The sequence below is a fragment of the Salmo salar genome, chromosome ssa03 (genome assembly GCF_905237065.1).
Source record: "Salmo salar chromosome ssa03, Ssal_v3.1, whole genome shotgun sequence".
Taxonomy (NCBI): Eukaryota; Metazoa; Chordata; class Actinopteri; order Salmoniformes; family Salmonidae; genus Salmo; species Salmo salar.
The window spans coordinates 11,072,004-11,088,105 of NC_059444.1; the positions used below are offsets into that span (position 1 = coordinate 11,072,004).

At 43.9% G+C, this 16,102-nt stretch overlaps 1 protein-coding gene across 3 annotated transcripts in view; it reads left to right on the plus strand.

Moving 5' to 3' along the window:
• The first annotated feature begins 608 nt into the window (after positions 1-608).
• LOC106598404 (low-density lipoprotein receptor-related protein 8) overlaps positions 609-16,102 on the plus strand; it is a 238,186-nt gene continuing 222,692 nt past the window's right edge. For 2 of the 3 annotated variants that reach the window (XM_014189447.2, XM_045714492.1), the window contains exons 1-2: positions 609-790; positions 1,469-1,591. In XM_014189447.2, coding sequence (XP_014044922.1) covers positions 727-790; positions 1,469-1,591 — 187 coding nt within the window. In that variant the 5' untranslated portion in view covers positions 609-726. The remainder of the gene's footprint in view (positions 791-1,468; positions 1,592-16,102) is intronic. The other variant, XM_014189454.2, reaches the window with a different exon arrangement.

Below are 16,102 nucleotides of genomic sequence, written 5' to 3' on the forward strand. Positions count from 1 at the left end.
CCTCAGGAATTGCTCTTGAGAAAATTTCATGTAATTGTCCCCTCCAAAGTTGATATCAGATTTTCGCCCCTGGTGATACATACAATTATTTTGCAGAAAATGTTCAATTAGATATTAAATTAATAAAAACATGGTTTATTGTGTATTATTGTGGTAGGAGAAACCTTCGTTTTGGTCCTTGTTTCCATAGGACCCTAATTAGTGGGGAACATTATAAAACGAATACAATTAAATCTGTTCAGGTAAGAGCTTTGTCCTGAAGGTCCACTGTAGTTGTTATTTTAAACCTTTGTTATATATTGTTTTCATCTATAGAATCGGATACTTTAATAAGTTATTATATGCGTTGTTGGTCTATGCATCCTCATGCTTTTCTGCCTATCCATCACGCGTGAAGAACAAAAGTTAATTCTTAGTTTTGGGAATTCCCGACAGTGTTTTGGTCTTCTGTAGAACATTGTAAAAAATTATAGGCTACAGTAGACTACACATATTCACGTTATCGGCAGCAAAGAATGGGGCGCGTTAAAAAGACCAGAATGCTTTATTTTCTTGGCTCAATCCCCGCCCATTAACGCCGTCGTCACCGATTCAAATATCCAGTGAGGCTGAGGCAAGGCAAGGGGGGTTTCGGCCGGCAAAGTAGGCTAACACCGTCGCATCGCTAGAAGAACGGATTTTCGGACAGGCTTTGTTTGTGTATGAGCTCCATCAACTCCTCCAGAAATGTGGACGGATATAAGGAAACTACTGCTCTTTCATTTGTTAGTCCTAAAACACTGCTCAAAAGGTTGGTCCTATTTTCTTTGATCACTAAAATTATGGTAATCGGTTCAAATTATACCCGTAATACGCTAAACAGAGAGAGAGGTCCATATGCGGTCTCCTCCGGATGATAGCGAACGATTCCAAGCGCTACAGCAATGTGGGAGAACCCCTCATTGTTTCTGAAAGCTCAATGAAAATAGCACACAATACAAATTGGGGGCGTTTAAACTGTATTTTCGATGTAAAATAAATGATAACATTTATGGTCAATTTGTTCGTCTACTTGGCATGTGTTCCTCTTTGGATATGAGGCAGCATCCATATAATTGCAACATAGGATGTGGGGCAGTAGGCTGTCTACATTAATCTTTGTCTCATTGTAACGATGTGGTTTATTAAATTGTAGCCTATAATGATCAATTAGGTCTACAGAATCGGTCTGTTACAATTGTGTCTCCAGTTGCCTGTAACAAAACAGCCTCTAAGTGACGCTCATAAACAAAATCCTCAGTCAATACTTACTGACTAAATGAATATGCTGAATATCAAGTAGGCATTCATTTGCAAATGACAGTTTGAGTGCGTGCCTTTTGTGGACGCATATTAATGTGTGCCCCCCCCAAACACACACACACACACACACACACACACACACACACACACACACACACACACACACACACACACACACACATTGCAGGAACAGAGGCAGAAGAGTGTGAGGAAGGCCAGTTTCAGTGCAATAACAGAAGGTGTATACCGACCATATGGAGGTGCGATGACGATGACGACTGCTCAGACAACAGCGACGAGGAAAACTGTGGTAAGTGGAAAAACTAAAATGTCTTTAAGTTATCTTTTAAAAGTTTGTCTCCCGTTTCAATTGCTTTTAGCCTAGAAACACACCTGACACTGGATAAACAGACCATGACTAGTGTAATAGTGACTCTGGCATATTTCCTAAATTATGGTGGTTTGCTGTCTTTGCATCACAAAAATGTTTGTCAAATAATGTTAAAAGCGAGTACATTTTATTTGACTGGCAGAATCTCTTGGTAGCTATTTTGATCCGGGTGGCTACTGCCTTGCATGTAAAGCTTTCCCACTAGTGATGGAAAGACCAAGAGGATAGGCACCAGGAGGATAGGCACCAGGAGGATAGGCACCAGGAGGATAGAGTTAGGGGAAATAACAGAGAGGGGACAGGTGTAACCTCACACCGGAGTTGGGAAGCTCTAGGGCAGGGATGGGCAACTTTTAACGGGGGTCGGGGTCATCCCTGCTCTAGGGCCCGATGGTGTAGCAGGTGATTTAACGCCTGCTGTCGAGAGTTCCAGGATATTTTGGGGTCTCAGGCCTCTGGTGTAATTTGTGGTGGAGGCGTGAAAGATGATTGGACAGCACATCTTTTCCATCTCTTCCCACCCACATAGTGCAATCGGCTGACAGCTAGTATACAGTATAGAAGCCTATGCATAGAGTTATGATAGGTAGCCAGAATGCTGCCAGACTCATAAAAAATTATAGAATTCCAATCTCCTTGCTCTGTGTGAGCCCAGTCCTTGTCCTATGTTTTCAGTGGAGCGGCCCTGTCCTTGTCCTATGTTTTCAGTGGAGCGGCCCAGTCCTTGTCCTAAGTTTTCAGTGGAGCGGCCCAGCCCGTGTCCTATGTTTTCAGTGGAGCGGCCCAGCCCGTGTCCTATGTTTTCAGTGGAGCGGCCCAGTCCTTGTCCTATTTTTTCAGTGGAGCGGCCCAGTCCTTGTCCTATGTTTTCAGTGGAGCGGCCCAGTCCTTGTCCTATGTTTTCAGTGGAGCGGCCCAGTCCTTGTCCTATGTTTTCAGTGGAGCGGCCCAGTCCTTGTCCTATGTTTTCAGTGGAGCGGCCCAGTCCTTGTCCTATGTTTTCAGTGGAGCGGCCCAGTCCTTGTCCTATGTTTTCAGTGGAGCGGCCCAGTCCTTGTCCTATGTTTTCAGTGGAGCGGCCCAGCCCTTGTCCTATGTTTTCAGTGGAGCGGCCCAGTCCTTGTCCTATGTTTTCAGTGGAGCGGCCCAGACCTTGTCCTATGTTTTCAGTGGAGCGGCCCAGTCCTTGTCCTATGTTTTCAGTGGAGCGGCCCAGCCCTTGTCCTATGTTTTCAGTGGAGCGGCCCAGTCCTTGTCCTATGTTTTCAGTGGAGCGGGCCAGTCCTTGTCCTATGTTTTCAGTGGAGCGGCCCAGTCCTTGTCCTATGTTTTCAGTGGAGCGGCCCAGTCCTTGTCCTATGTTTTCAGTGGAGCGGCCCAGTCCTTGTCCTATGTTTTCAGTGGAGCGGCCCAGTCCTTGTCCTATGTTTTCAGTGGAGCGGCCCAGTCCTTGTCCTATGTTTTCAGTGGAGCGGCCCAGTCCTTGTCCTATGTTTTCAGTGGAGTGGCCCAGGCCTTGTCCTATGTTTTCAGTGGAGTGGCCCAGCCCTTGTCCTATGTTTTCAGTGGAGAGGCCCAGTCCTTGTCCTATGTTTTCAGTGGAGTGGCCCAGTCCTTGTCCTATGTTTTCAGTGGAGTGGCCCAGTCCTTGTCCTATGTTTTCAGTGGAGAGGCCCAGTCCTTGTCCTATGTTTTCAGTGGAGTGGCCCAGTCCTTGTCCTATGTTTTCAGTGGAGTGGCCCAGTCCTTGTCCTATGTTTTCAGTGGAGCGGCCCAGCCCGTGTCCTATGTTTTCAGTGGAGCGGCCCAGTCCTTGTCCTATGTTTTCAGTGGAGTGGCCCAGCCCTTGTCCTATGTTTTCAGTGGAGCGGGCCAGTCCTTGTCCTATGTTTTCAGGAGCAGCACAAACAAAGACATTGGTAAAGTGGAGCCAGGAGTGAAAACTGTTGCTCTTTTGTCTCTTTGGGTTTATTGTGGCTCAAGAGGAATTCCTGCAACTCCCTCTGTACACGAACACAGACACACACACACACACACACACACACACACACACACACACACACACACACACACACACACACACACACACACACACACACACACACACACACACACACACACACACACACACACACACACACACACACACACACTCTCTCTCTCTCTCTCTCTCTCTCTCTCTCTCTCTCATAATCTCAATTTGTCTCTCTCTCTCACGCACAATGACTTTGTACAGCATTTAGATGTATTATGGTGATAAAGACTGAGTCCCTTGGCAACCTAGCCCCCTTGGCATCCTAGCCCCCTTGGCTTCCTAGCCCCCTTGGCCTCCTAGCCCTCTTGGCCTCCCAGCCCACTTGTCTCTGACAGTGACACCAGCAGGATGAGTTGTCAGGCCTCACAGTGAAAGCACGTCATTTGGAGCATCGATCTCAGACTCCCTAAAAGATTAATGTGTCACTGTTCCACACCCCAGGATACTGTCTGGGACATTTGTTATGTTGTAGATTTAAGGTATTGGTCTGCTGGACCCGTTTGCTTGTTATTAATGTCTAACAGGGTTGGTGGGTCCAATTACATTTCAATCCAGGAAGTAAACCATATTTTTCTCACAGAGAAGAAATGTGCAGCATTGGAATTTTTCTTTACTTTCTGGATTGACCGAATAAAAATGGAATTGACTCCAAGCAACCCTGCTGTCCAACCGAATGTTAAGTTTTCAGTACGTGGGTTGCATGTTGGAAATGTCATCTGTAGAAATGCTTTTGGAAAAGCCAAAAATATCAGCGAGCTAAACAGTGATTTTAGCAGGGAGCCAACTTCTATTTGAGGATTGCACTATTTCAACATGTCATTGTTAGGTTCTGAACAAACGGTCGACTAGAAAAAGCTCAAACCAAGTTTATTCAACCCACTGGGTGCCTCAGCTGCAAGAACACTCTGCACATGATCAAACAACTATTTATATGTCAGGATGAGAGTAGGGGTGTAACACTACGGGTGCATTGCCTTATTTTGAACCAGATTGTTGCTAGCCAGCATCCTCCTCTCCTCACACAGTTGACCTGCTGTCAATGGGCCAAGACCCTTGCCATCTTGGAGAATTTCCCCCAATTTCAAATAGGCTAGGTTTTAATATATCAGTTGGATACAATGACATTAGTTCTTGCACCAGTAGTACTGTATGTTAAAGAGGAATGAGAAAATGTCCACTTTTCGAGGCTATTGTATAATTAACTTAGTTTCCAATCGTGTGGCGGAGAAGGCAAGAACAGATGGCAAAGGACTATACTGGTTAGATAGTACACAGTTTATTTTTCTATATTAAAGATGTACTGTGTGACGGTGGAGGGTGATGGAGAAGGACAAGACAGAGGGAGATGTACTGTGTGATGGAGAAGGACAAGACAGATGGAGATGTACTGTGTGATGGAGAAGGACAAGACAGAAGGAGATGTACTGTGTGATGGAGAAGGACAAGACAGAAGGAGATGTACTGTGTGATGGAGAAGGACAAGACAGAAGGAGATGTACTGTGTGATGGAGAAGGACAAGACAGAGGGAGATGTACTGTGTGATGGAGAAGGACAAGACAGAGGGAGATGTACTGTGTGATGGAGAAGGACAAGACAGAAGGAGATGTACTGTGTGATGGAGAAGGACAAGACAGAAGGAGATGTACTGTGTGATGGAGAAGGACAAGACAGAAGGAGATGTACTGTGTGATGGAGAAGGACAAGACAGAAGGAGATGTACTGTGTGATGGAGAAGGACAAGACAGAAGGAGATGTACTGTGTGATGGAGAAGGACAAGACAGAAGGAGATGTACTGTGTGACGGTGAAGGGTGAACGTGTCCAACAGATGTTGTGCAGGAGGAGAGAATGGGGAGGATCTAGATGGTTCAGAGTGCCAGTACAACCCAGTGATTTGGTCTGACAGGTCTGAAGAGATTGTTACTGTTGTTTCTCTAGTTAAACAATTAGTGTATTGGGTTTCCCACTGTCCTGGTCAGTACACACTTCACAATACCGTGTAGAATAATGGGCGAAAAATGTGTGTGTGTGTTGACAGATGCATGTCCATCATTGTGCATTTATACTGTATAAAGTTCATGCATACTGTATAAAGTGCATTTATACTGTATAAAGTGCTGTGTGTGTGTGAATAGATTGAGTCAAACGCTATGAAGCCTTTGAAAGAATCTATTCAGTGTTCCTCTTGCTTGAATATGGCATTGATTGTCTGAATAATATGGCCATTCTCTCGTGTAGATAGAGCGCTCATCTTAAACCACAGTCACACAGCACATCTTCCTCAGTACATCCCCACATACAGCACCCGTTCTGCCAGTCACATTCTGTTAAAGGTCCCCAAAGCACACACATCCCTGGGTCGCTCCTTTTTTCAGTTCGCTGCAGCTAGCGACTGGAACGAGCTGCAACAAACACTCAAACTGGACAGTTTTATCTCAATCTCTTCATTCAAAGACTCAATCATGGACACTCTTACTGACAGTTGTGGCTGTTTTGTGTGATGTATTGTTGTCTCTACCTTCTTGACCTTTGTGCTGTTGACTGTGCCCAATAATGTTTGTACCATGTTTTGTGCTGCTACCATGTTGTGTTGCTACCATGCTGTGTTGTCATGTGTTGCTGCCATGCTGTGTTGTTGTCCTAGGTCTCTCTTTATGTAGTGTGGTGTTGTGTGTTTTCTCCTATATTTATATTTTGTATTTTTAATCCCAGCCCCCGTCTCCGCAGGAGGCCTTTTGCCTTTTGGTAGGGCGTCATTGTAAATAAGAATTTGTTCTTAACTGACTTGCCTAGTTAAATAAAAATACAAAACCAACACAACCAGTTGATGCTGGTACTGATGCTGGTACTGATGCTGGTACTGATGCTGGTCTGTGGCTGTTCTATAGTAGGTCTCCATCCCAGTAGGCCACTCTCAAACCAACACAACCAGTTGATGCTGGTACTGATGCTGGTACTGATGCTGGTACTGATGCTAGTCTGTGGCTGTTCTACAGTAAGTCTCCATCCCAGTAGGTCACTCTCAAACCAACACAACCAGTTGATGCTGGTACTGATGCTGGTACTGATGCTGGTACTGATGCTAGTCTGTGGCTGTTCTACAGTAAGTCTCCATCCCAGTAGGTCACTCTCAAACCAACACAACCAGTTGATGCTGGTACTGATGCTGGTACTGATGCTAGTCTGTGGCTGTTCTACAGTAAGTCTCCATCCCAGTAGGTCACTCTCAAACCAACACAACCAGTTGATGCTGGTACTGATGCTGGTACTGATGCTGGTACTGATGCTAGTCTGTGGCTGTTCTATAGTAGGTCTCCATCCCAGTAGGCCACTCTCAAACCAACACAACCAGTTGATGCTGGTACTGATGCTGGTACTGATGCTGGTACTGATGCTAGTCTGTGGCTGTTCTACAGTAAGTCTCCATCCCAGTAGGTCACTCTCAAACCAACACAACCAGTTGATGCTGGTACTGATGCTGGTACTGATGCTGGTTCTGATGCTAGTCTGTGGCTGTTCTACAGTAAGTCTCCATCCCAGTAGGTCACTCTCAAACCAACACAACCAGTTGATGCTGGTACTGATGCTGGTACTGATGCTGGTACTGATGCTGGTACTGATGCTAGTCTGTGGCTGTTCTACAGTAGGTCTCCATCCCCCTCCCCTCCACCCTCCCTAAGCACCCCACTGTCTCTCCATCCCATCCCCCCAACCAGGCCTGTAGTCCCCATTGACCGACCCCTTCACACACCTTCACACACGGACGAAGACGCTAGCACACAGACACGCATGCATAATCTAACACATTCAGGCATATGTGTACACACACACACACACACACACACACACACACACACACACACACACACACACACACACACACACACACACACACACAGTGGCATATTTGACACTCAGCTTATTTTTCTGCTTATGTATTATGTATTGTATTAAATATGAAAACATTCATCAATTGAGTTCCTATGCAACACAGAACACCATAACACCATTGTGACATTGTCCTTGTTGTTATGTAGCTTAGTTATTCCATTTTAGAATGCAGAGACACTCTTCTTCTCTTGTCTACAAGTTGACCACACGGTGGATCCTACACAGGAATCCTCCCTAGTGTTCCGGAGTCAGATTGGAACCAACCCTGGCATGGTGCCTTGTCATAATCCTCTTATATCTTCTAATAGCAGTATGTCACAAATGATACCTTCGTGTCCAAAATGATACCCTGTTGCCTTGATATAGTGTACTACGTTTGCCCAGGGCCCACTATAAAGGGAATAGGGTGCCATTAGGTATGCTGAGTGTATCTCTCCATTTCATCTTTTGGAGCGTCCCCTTTAAAATCTCACTGGCCGTTCCTTCTTTTATTTGGTTGTCATTCAGATGTGTTATTTTATAGTAGTAGTGGGTTTTTTTACATTTTAGTTCTTTAGCAGACGGTCTTATCCAGAGTGACTTACAACTCAGTACATTCATCTATGCTAGGTAAATCAACCACAACACAATTATTACAATAAAAGTAAAAAAAATTGCTTCTATCTGCAGAAGTCAGTGCTAGCATAAATAATAAAATACAAGTGCGAATGAAAGATGGACAAGAACAACAGTTTGTCTAATGTTCTGTTAGGTTTTAATTTTCAGAGTAAAAACTCAAGGACACTATGAAAGCTTAAACCAAGTTTATTCTTCCCAGAGTGTCAATACAGCTGCATTACACAACGACATTTCACACAAGCACTGATATTTAACAGTTCCTCCTAGGCTGACTCTCCTCCTACACATCTGAACAGCCAATACATCTCTGTTGCTAGACAGAACCTTAGTGATATCTGTTGTTCCTCACTTCATCTGACCTGACCTCTCACCCCAAAGTGCTCACTACTCCCCAACTCACGGCTGTCATGGTGACTGGTACCAGACTGTGTCTCTTCTCCTCCCAGAGGATCCCTGATGGCTAACAGTAACATATCCTGACATAATGTAAACATTATACATTACCTTCTCTCCCTCAGTGACATGAATAAGTATATTTCATTATTCTCAGAACCCAACAGTACCTTCTAGTCCATTTTCTCTATTTCTATATTGTAGCTAAGATGAATCCAGACATGTCTTTTGGAGATGACATGGGCTTAAAACCCTCTCTCTCTCTCTCTTTCCGCTTACCCCCCCATAGCTCCTGAGTGGCGCAGCGGTCTAAGGCACTGCATCTCAGTGCTAGAGGCGTCACTACAGACCCTGGTTCAATCCCGGGATGGATCACAACCCGGCTGTGATCGGGAGTCCCATAGGGCGGCGCACAATAGCGTCGTTAGGTGGAGGGTTTAGCCGGTGTAGGCCGTCATTGTAAATAAGAATATGTTCTTAATTGTAAATAAGAATGTGTTCTTAACTGACTTGCCTAGTTAAATAAAGGTAAAATATTTGTATTGTTTATTTTTTCATGCAAAGTGTGCATTCCAAATGACACTTTATTTCCTACCTAGGGTGCACTACTAGGGTGCCACTTGGGACGAAATCTCTGATTGGATGTGGTGTCTTCTTCTTCTGTGTCAAAACACTTCCTCCAATCCCCACCCAACACAGTCCGCTTATATATCAGGATGTTATTTTGGGTGGGGGAACCAGTTTGATTGGCGTCAGAGGTTAGTCATGACTTTGGCGCAGCAGTGTTACTGTGTCCCAGTGCGGCGCTCGCTCCCCGTTGTGTTCTGGGGACGAAGAGAAAGAATGTATTTATTTATCCACGATAGCACTGCAGCACTGTATTGCCTTCTGTTCTGTCATGATCTGTGGAGGTTGTTGAGGGGAGGACGGCTCATAATAATGTCTGGAACGGAGCAAATGGAATGGCAACAAACACATGGAAACCATGTGTTTGACCTGTTTGATACCATTCCACTTTTTCCCGCTCCAGCCATTACCACGAGCCCATCCTCCCCAATTAAGGTGCCACCAACCTCCTGTGGTCATGACCGACTACAACAGACATTGATGTGATTGGTTCCACGTTGGTTCTGACAGTGAAAATGTAACGCTTCCAAAAAGGCATTTCCTCCTCTACCTATTGGTTCTCCTGAGTCATGATACAGACAACAGATTTTAATGTGTTTGGTTCAATGGTTTAGGTTAACCCACATTGGGAGTGTTGTCTTCTGAAAGCGAAAATGTAAAGCTTTCAAAAACCTACCAGAGTCATGATGGGCGACAGGTGTTGATGTGGGTTGGTTAAATGGTTCAGGTGGCGTATCCAATTATCTGGCGCTATAGAAAAACAACAATATACCGCTAATATTCAACTGTGTTATGCTCCCCAGTGACTTGTTTAGACACATATCAGACAACATGTTCAATCCCTGTGGTATCTTTGTCAAGTGACAGAGTTGCAGAGTCGTTTTTGTTATTTTTCAGGTAACCTTGTGGTTCTAGAGTATTCTTCTCTCTGTGGTGTGGCTGTGTGTGGTGTGTGTGTGTGTGTGTGTGTGTGTGTGTGTGTGTGTGTGTGTGTGTGTGTGTGTGTGTGTGTGTGTGTGTGTGTGTGTGTGTGTGTGTGTGTGTGTGAAAATGAATCACGGTTTCCGTTAGGAAAATTTGGTACTGGACAAGTGACCGGGAAGGTTTAAATGTATCGGAAATTTTAAGAAATGTACCGGTCTTCCATATGCATTGGGTGGATAACCCATAAGGCCACCAACCCACACAGCCAGCACCATCAATAAATCTGGGATATTCACCAAATGAGTATTATTGGCCACATTTACACTACCGTTCAAAATTTTGGGGTCACTTAGAAATGTCCTTGTTTTTGAAAGAAAATAACATTTCTTTGTCTGTGAAAATAACATCAAATTGATCAGAAATACAGTGTAGACATTGTTAATGTTGTAAATTACCCGGGGCCTTCCACTCCTCTTTCTATTTTGGTTAGAGCCAGTTTGGGCTGTTCTGTGAAGGGACTCAGCGTTGTACGAGATCTTCAGTTTTTTGGCAATTTCTCGCAGGGAATAGCCTTCATTTCTCAAAACAAGAATAGACTGACAAGTTTCAGAAGAAAGGTCTTTGTTTCTGGCCATTTTGAGCCTGTAATCGAACCCACAAATGCTGATGCTCCAGATACTCAACTAGTCTAAAGAAGGCCAGTTTTATTGCTTCTTTAATCAGGACAACAGTTTTCAGCTGTGCTAACATAAATGCAAAAGGGTTTTCTAATGACCAATTAGCCTTTTAAAATGATAAACTTGGATTAGCTAACACAACGTGCCATTGGAACACAGGAGTGATGGTTGCTGATAATGGGCCTCTGTACGCCTATGTAGATAATCCATAAAAACAATCTGCCATTTCCAGCTACAATAGTCATTTACAACATTAACAATGTCTACACAGTATTTCTGATCAATTTGATGTTATTTTAATGGACAAATGTCCTTTCATTCAAAAACAAGGACATTTCTAAGTGACACAAAACTTTTGAACCTGTGTGTGTGTGTGTGTGTGTGTGTGTGTGTGTGTGTGTGTATGTGTGTGTGTGTGTGTGTGTGTGTGTGTATTTTAGGTTGGCCAATAGGGGGCGGTACCATGGTATATGACAATGTTTTATGAGTACATAATCACAATACGACAACGGTTGACATCGCCCAAACGTAGTTTGTATGCTACATTCTCGTGTATGTGTGTTTTGCGTGTGTGTGTGTGTGTTTGTGTGTGCATACATGAGTGTGTATGTGTTTTCACTCCTGGCCTACACACAGCACTGTGTCCGTCTGTCCTTCCAGTCCGAGAGAGTCAGTCAGTCCCCTAACAGGATCATTAAGGAGTCCACTGTGTCCTCCCACTAAGAGTCAGTCAGTCCCCTAACAGGATCATTAAGGAGTCCACTGTGTCCTCCCACTAAGAGTCAGTCAGTCCGCTAACAGGATCATTAAGGAGTCCACTGTGTCCTCCCACTAAGAGTCAGTCAGTCCCCTAACAGGATCATTAAGGAGTCCACTGTGTCCTCCCACTAAGAGTCAGTCAGTCCGCTAACAGGATCATTAAGGAATCCACTGTGTCCTCCCACTAAGAGTCAGTCAGTCCCCTAACAGGATCATTAAGGAGTCCACTGTGTCCTCCCACTAAGAGTCAGTCAGTCCCCTAACAGGATCATTAAGGAGTCCACAGCTCAAATCCAGTTTTTATGTCAGATTAGCCGGTGTGACACTGAAGGCAGATTAGTGAATGCTCAGAGAGGAGAGACGGGATTAATATGGGTGTTGGGGGCAGGCATCACTCACAACGACAATACACACACGCTAGCACAGTGTGGCTTTCTCGATGCCATTTTCATTTTTCACCCACTTTTAAAAAATCGAATCCAACTTTATTTAAACACAGTTTAGCAGATGTTATAGCAGCCAACTGTTTGTATTACTAGCTAACAATGCAGTAAAACAAGTACACAAATACTCATCAAAAATACTAATCGAAAACTTAAAAACAAGAGATTGTTGGTAGGAATGGGAGGTTTTTTGCGTCATTTGCCTTTTTTAAATTGTGATGTCTATTACCCAGCAGGCTTTTTTCACCTTCCCCTGAGAATCGGTGGTGACACGGTCAGTTGAAGGTTTCGTAGCTGACAGAGGCTGTTTCTCGGTTTGTATCAGACCACAACTAACTTTCTACGAGTTGGTAATGCCCTCCAAAAGCCATGTTATTGTGTTCCTATTGCAGCGCAAAATCATTTGTCAAAACATCGACACAAGGTTTACATGTCACGTCAGCTCGGCGTTGACAGAAGGTTGTGGAAATGATATTATTTTTTTTATCCAGCCAATGGGGAAACAATAGCAGATGTATCTTGGTGATTGCTATTCCCATAAGTACTGCTGGCATTTATCCCCCTCGGGGGCACAGATAGAAAGTATAAACAATTTACCAAACAACAAGGCGAGAGAGAATAGTTTTACATTTAAGTCATTTAACAGATGCTCTTATCCAGAGCGACTTACAGTGGTGGGTGCATATATGTTCATATTTTGTTGTTGTTGTAATGGTCCACTGTGGGAATCAAACCCACAACCCTGTCATTGCAAGTCTAATGCTGTACCAACTGAGCCACACGGGACAGGACTATATAAATATTTTTGAACAGAGTCTGGGGAAATGGCCCTGTAGACAAGTCAACTCCATTACACTCTGGTCTACGCCATCCGAATGTCACAGCTAGAGTCGATAACGAGATGTTTTCCCAACGTACCTGTTGTGTGCCTCTAGACTATATTGTACAGTGCTAGACTGGTACTACCCTATAATGTTTAAGAAATCAAAATCCGGTTCGTTTTCCCCATAGAGATACTGTAGACAGTCTTTTTAGTCTATAGTTTTTGTGATATCTCAAGGTTTTTCCAACGATAACTGGGTGAAGAATTTTGCTGGGTGAGCAGCAAGGTTAAGGCTAGAGACTGGGATCGATAAGACAGACGGATCTGGGTGATCTGGGTGAGCTGTAGAGAGCGACTGCCTGTTGGACTCCCGAGTCTGAACCACAGGGATACAGGCAGACCGCTCCTGTCAGCCAGAATGGATGTCAGATTGGGCCTACACAAGGGGGATGTTTGCACACATACCAAATACTCTGCTTGCCGTTCCTCACTCAGAGCTCACTGCTAGTGACTCATGTTGATGCTCCACTGCGGAGGAAATGACAGTTTCTTTTGACTCAACTGACATTCTTGTTAATCCACAGCAACAACCTCAGGGATGGATGTTCTGACTGGCTGCACTGTTCTGTCTTTATTTTTCGATTGGTTGATTTCGTTTTGCGATTGGTTGATTTTGTTTTTTACTGTCTTCTACAAATATAACTGCTTTCGGAATCAGAAGCACTCCCTTATAGCTATGAAAGCCTCCCTGAGCTGGTGTAAGACTTCATTCATCGACAATTTTGTTAATGGATAACTCATATGCTGACCACACCGCTCGCGTCGTATGAGCGAGCGTTGCAAATTACATTTACACATGCATGTTATTCAATCATTTCACCCACACTGCTCGCACGCGTCAACAAGCGTCTGCGTAGCCATGTGCTAAAATAGAACTTTGTTCTATTTGTGATGCGCCGCAAGTCCCACCTCTCCCATCTCCTCATTGGTTTTTAGGAGCATATACCCACGAGGGTGATTGAAAGATGAACTGAGGTCCATACTAGAGGTCGACCGATTAATCGGAATGGCCGATTAATTAGGGCCGATTTCAAGTTTTCATAACAATCGGAAATCGGTATTTTTGGACACCGATTGTGGCCGATTTTTGAAAATGTATTATTATTTTTTTACACCTTTATTTAACTAGGCAAGTCAGTTAAGAACACATTCTTATTTTCAATGACGGCCTAGGAACGGTGGGTTGACTGCCTTGTTCAGGGGCAGAATGATAGATTTTTACCTTGTCAGCTCGGGGATTCGTTTTTGCAACCTTCCGGTTACTAGTCCAACGCTCTAACCACCAGCCTTACATTGCACTCCACGAGGAGCCTGCGTGGCAGGCTGACTACCTGTTATGTGAGGGCAGCAAGAAGCCAAGGTAAGTTGCTAGCTAGCATTAAACGTATCTTATAAAAAACAATCAATCTTAACATAAACACTAGTTAACTACACATGGTTGATGATATTACTAGTTTATCTAGCGTGTCCTGCGTTGCATATAATCGATGCGGTGCCTGTTAATTTCTCATCGAATCACAGCCTACTTCACCAAACGGGTGATGATTTAGCACTGTCGTGGCACCAATGTGTACCTAACCATAAACATCAATGCCTTTCTTTAAAATCAATACACAAGTATATATTTTTAAACCTGCATATTTAGTTAATATTGCCTGCTAACATTAATTTCTTATAATTAGGGAAATTGTGTCACTTCTCTTGCGTTCCGTGCAAGCAGTCAGGGTATATGCAGCAGTTTGGGCCGCCTGGCTCGTTGCAAACTGTGTGAAGTCCATTTATTCCTAACAAAGACCGTAATTAATACATAATTATGACATAACATTAAGGTTGTACAATGTAACAGCAATATTTAGACTTAGGGATGCCACCCGTTAGATAAATACGGAACGGTTCCGTATTTCACTGAAAGAATAAACGTTTTGTTTTAGAAATTATAGTTTCCGGATTCGACCATATTAATGACCAAAGGCTCGTATTTCTGTGTGTTATTATGTTATAATTAAGTCTATGATTTGATATTTGATAGAGCAGTCTGACTGAGCGATGGTAGGCAGCAGCAGGCTGGTAAGCCTTCATTCAAACAGCACTTTCGTGCGTTTGCCAACAGCTCTTTGCAATTCTTCAAGCATTGAGCTGTTTAGACTTCAAGCCTATCAACTTCCGAGATTAGGCTGGTGTAACCGATGTGAAATGGCTAGCTAGTTAGCGGGGTGCGCACCAATAGCGTTTCAATCGGTGACGTCACTCGCTCTGAGACTTGGAGTAGTTGTTCCCCTACTCCAAAGCCGCGGCTTTTGTGGAGCGATGGGTAACGATGCTTCGAGGGTTGCTGTTGTCGATGTGTTCCTGGGGCGAGGAGCGGGACGGAAGCTATACTGTTACACTGGCAATACTAAAGTGCCTATAAGAACATCCAATAGTCAAAGGTATATGAAATACAAATGGTATAGAGAGAAATAGTCCACATATTGCACTTTTACTTTCTTCTCCAACACTTTCTTTTAGCATTATTTAAACCAAATTGAACATGTTTCATTATTTATTTGAGGCTAAATTGATTTTATTGATGTATTATATTAAGTTAAAATAAGTGTTCATTCAGTATTGTTGTAATTGTCATTATTACAAATAAATAGCAAAAAATCGGCCGATTAATCGGTACCGGCGGGTTTTTGTCCCTCCAATAATCGGTATCGGTATCGGCATTGAAAAATCATAATCGGTCGACCTCTAGTCCATATACCAAAGTGCCATGGTCTGATTCTAGTAATTACATTTCTATAAGGCTATAGCCCAAATGGCAACCTATTCCCTATAGAGCCCTATTGGCCTTGGTCAAAAGCAGTGCACTATGTAGGGACTAGTGTGCCATTTGGAACGCAGACTAAGTCACACCAACTCCCACAGAGAGCTGGATTAGAATGGTAAAAGCTTGTATAGAACTGTTACTCAGCTTTATCGCTGTGCTGGGATGGCAATCAGTCGGGGCCTGAAATCACACCGTTCGCCCACACGTCTCCTCGCCCCATCCCCAACCACGGCACGGAGGCGTCTCGCCTTGCCTGGTCCCAGACTTAAACGCTAAAGCTAATGCATTCCTCAAAAGGGTGACGGGGGCCTCGACAGAGGAAAAGGGATAAGGGGCCCCAACGTTGGCTAGCTGTGAATATATGAATG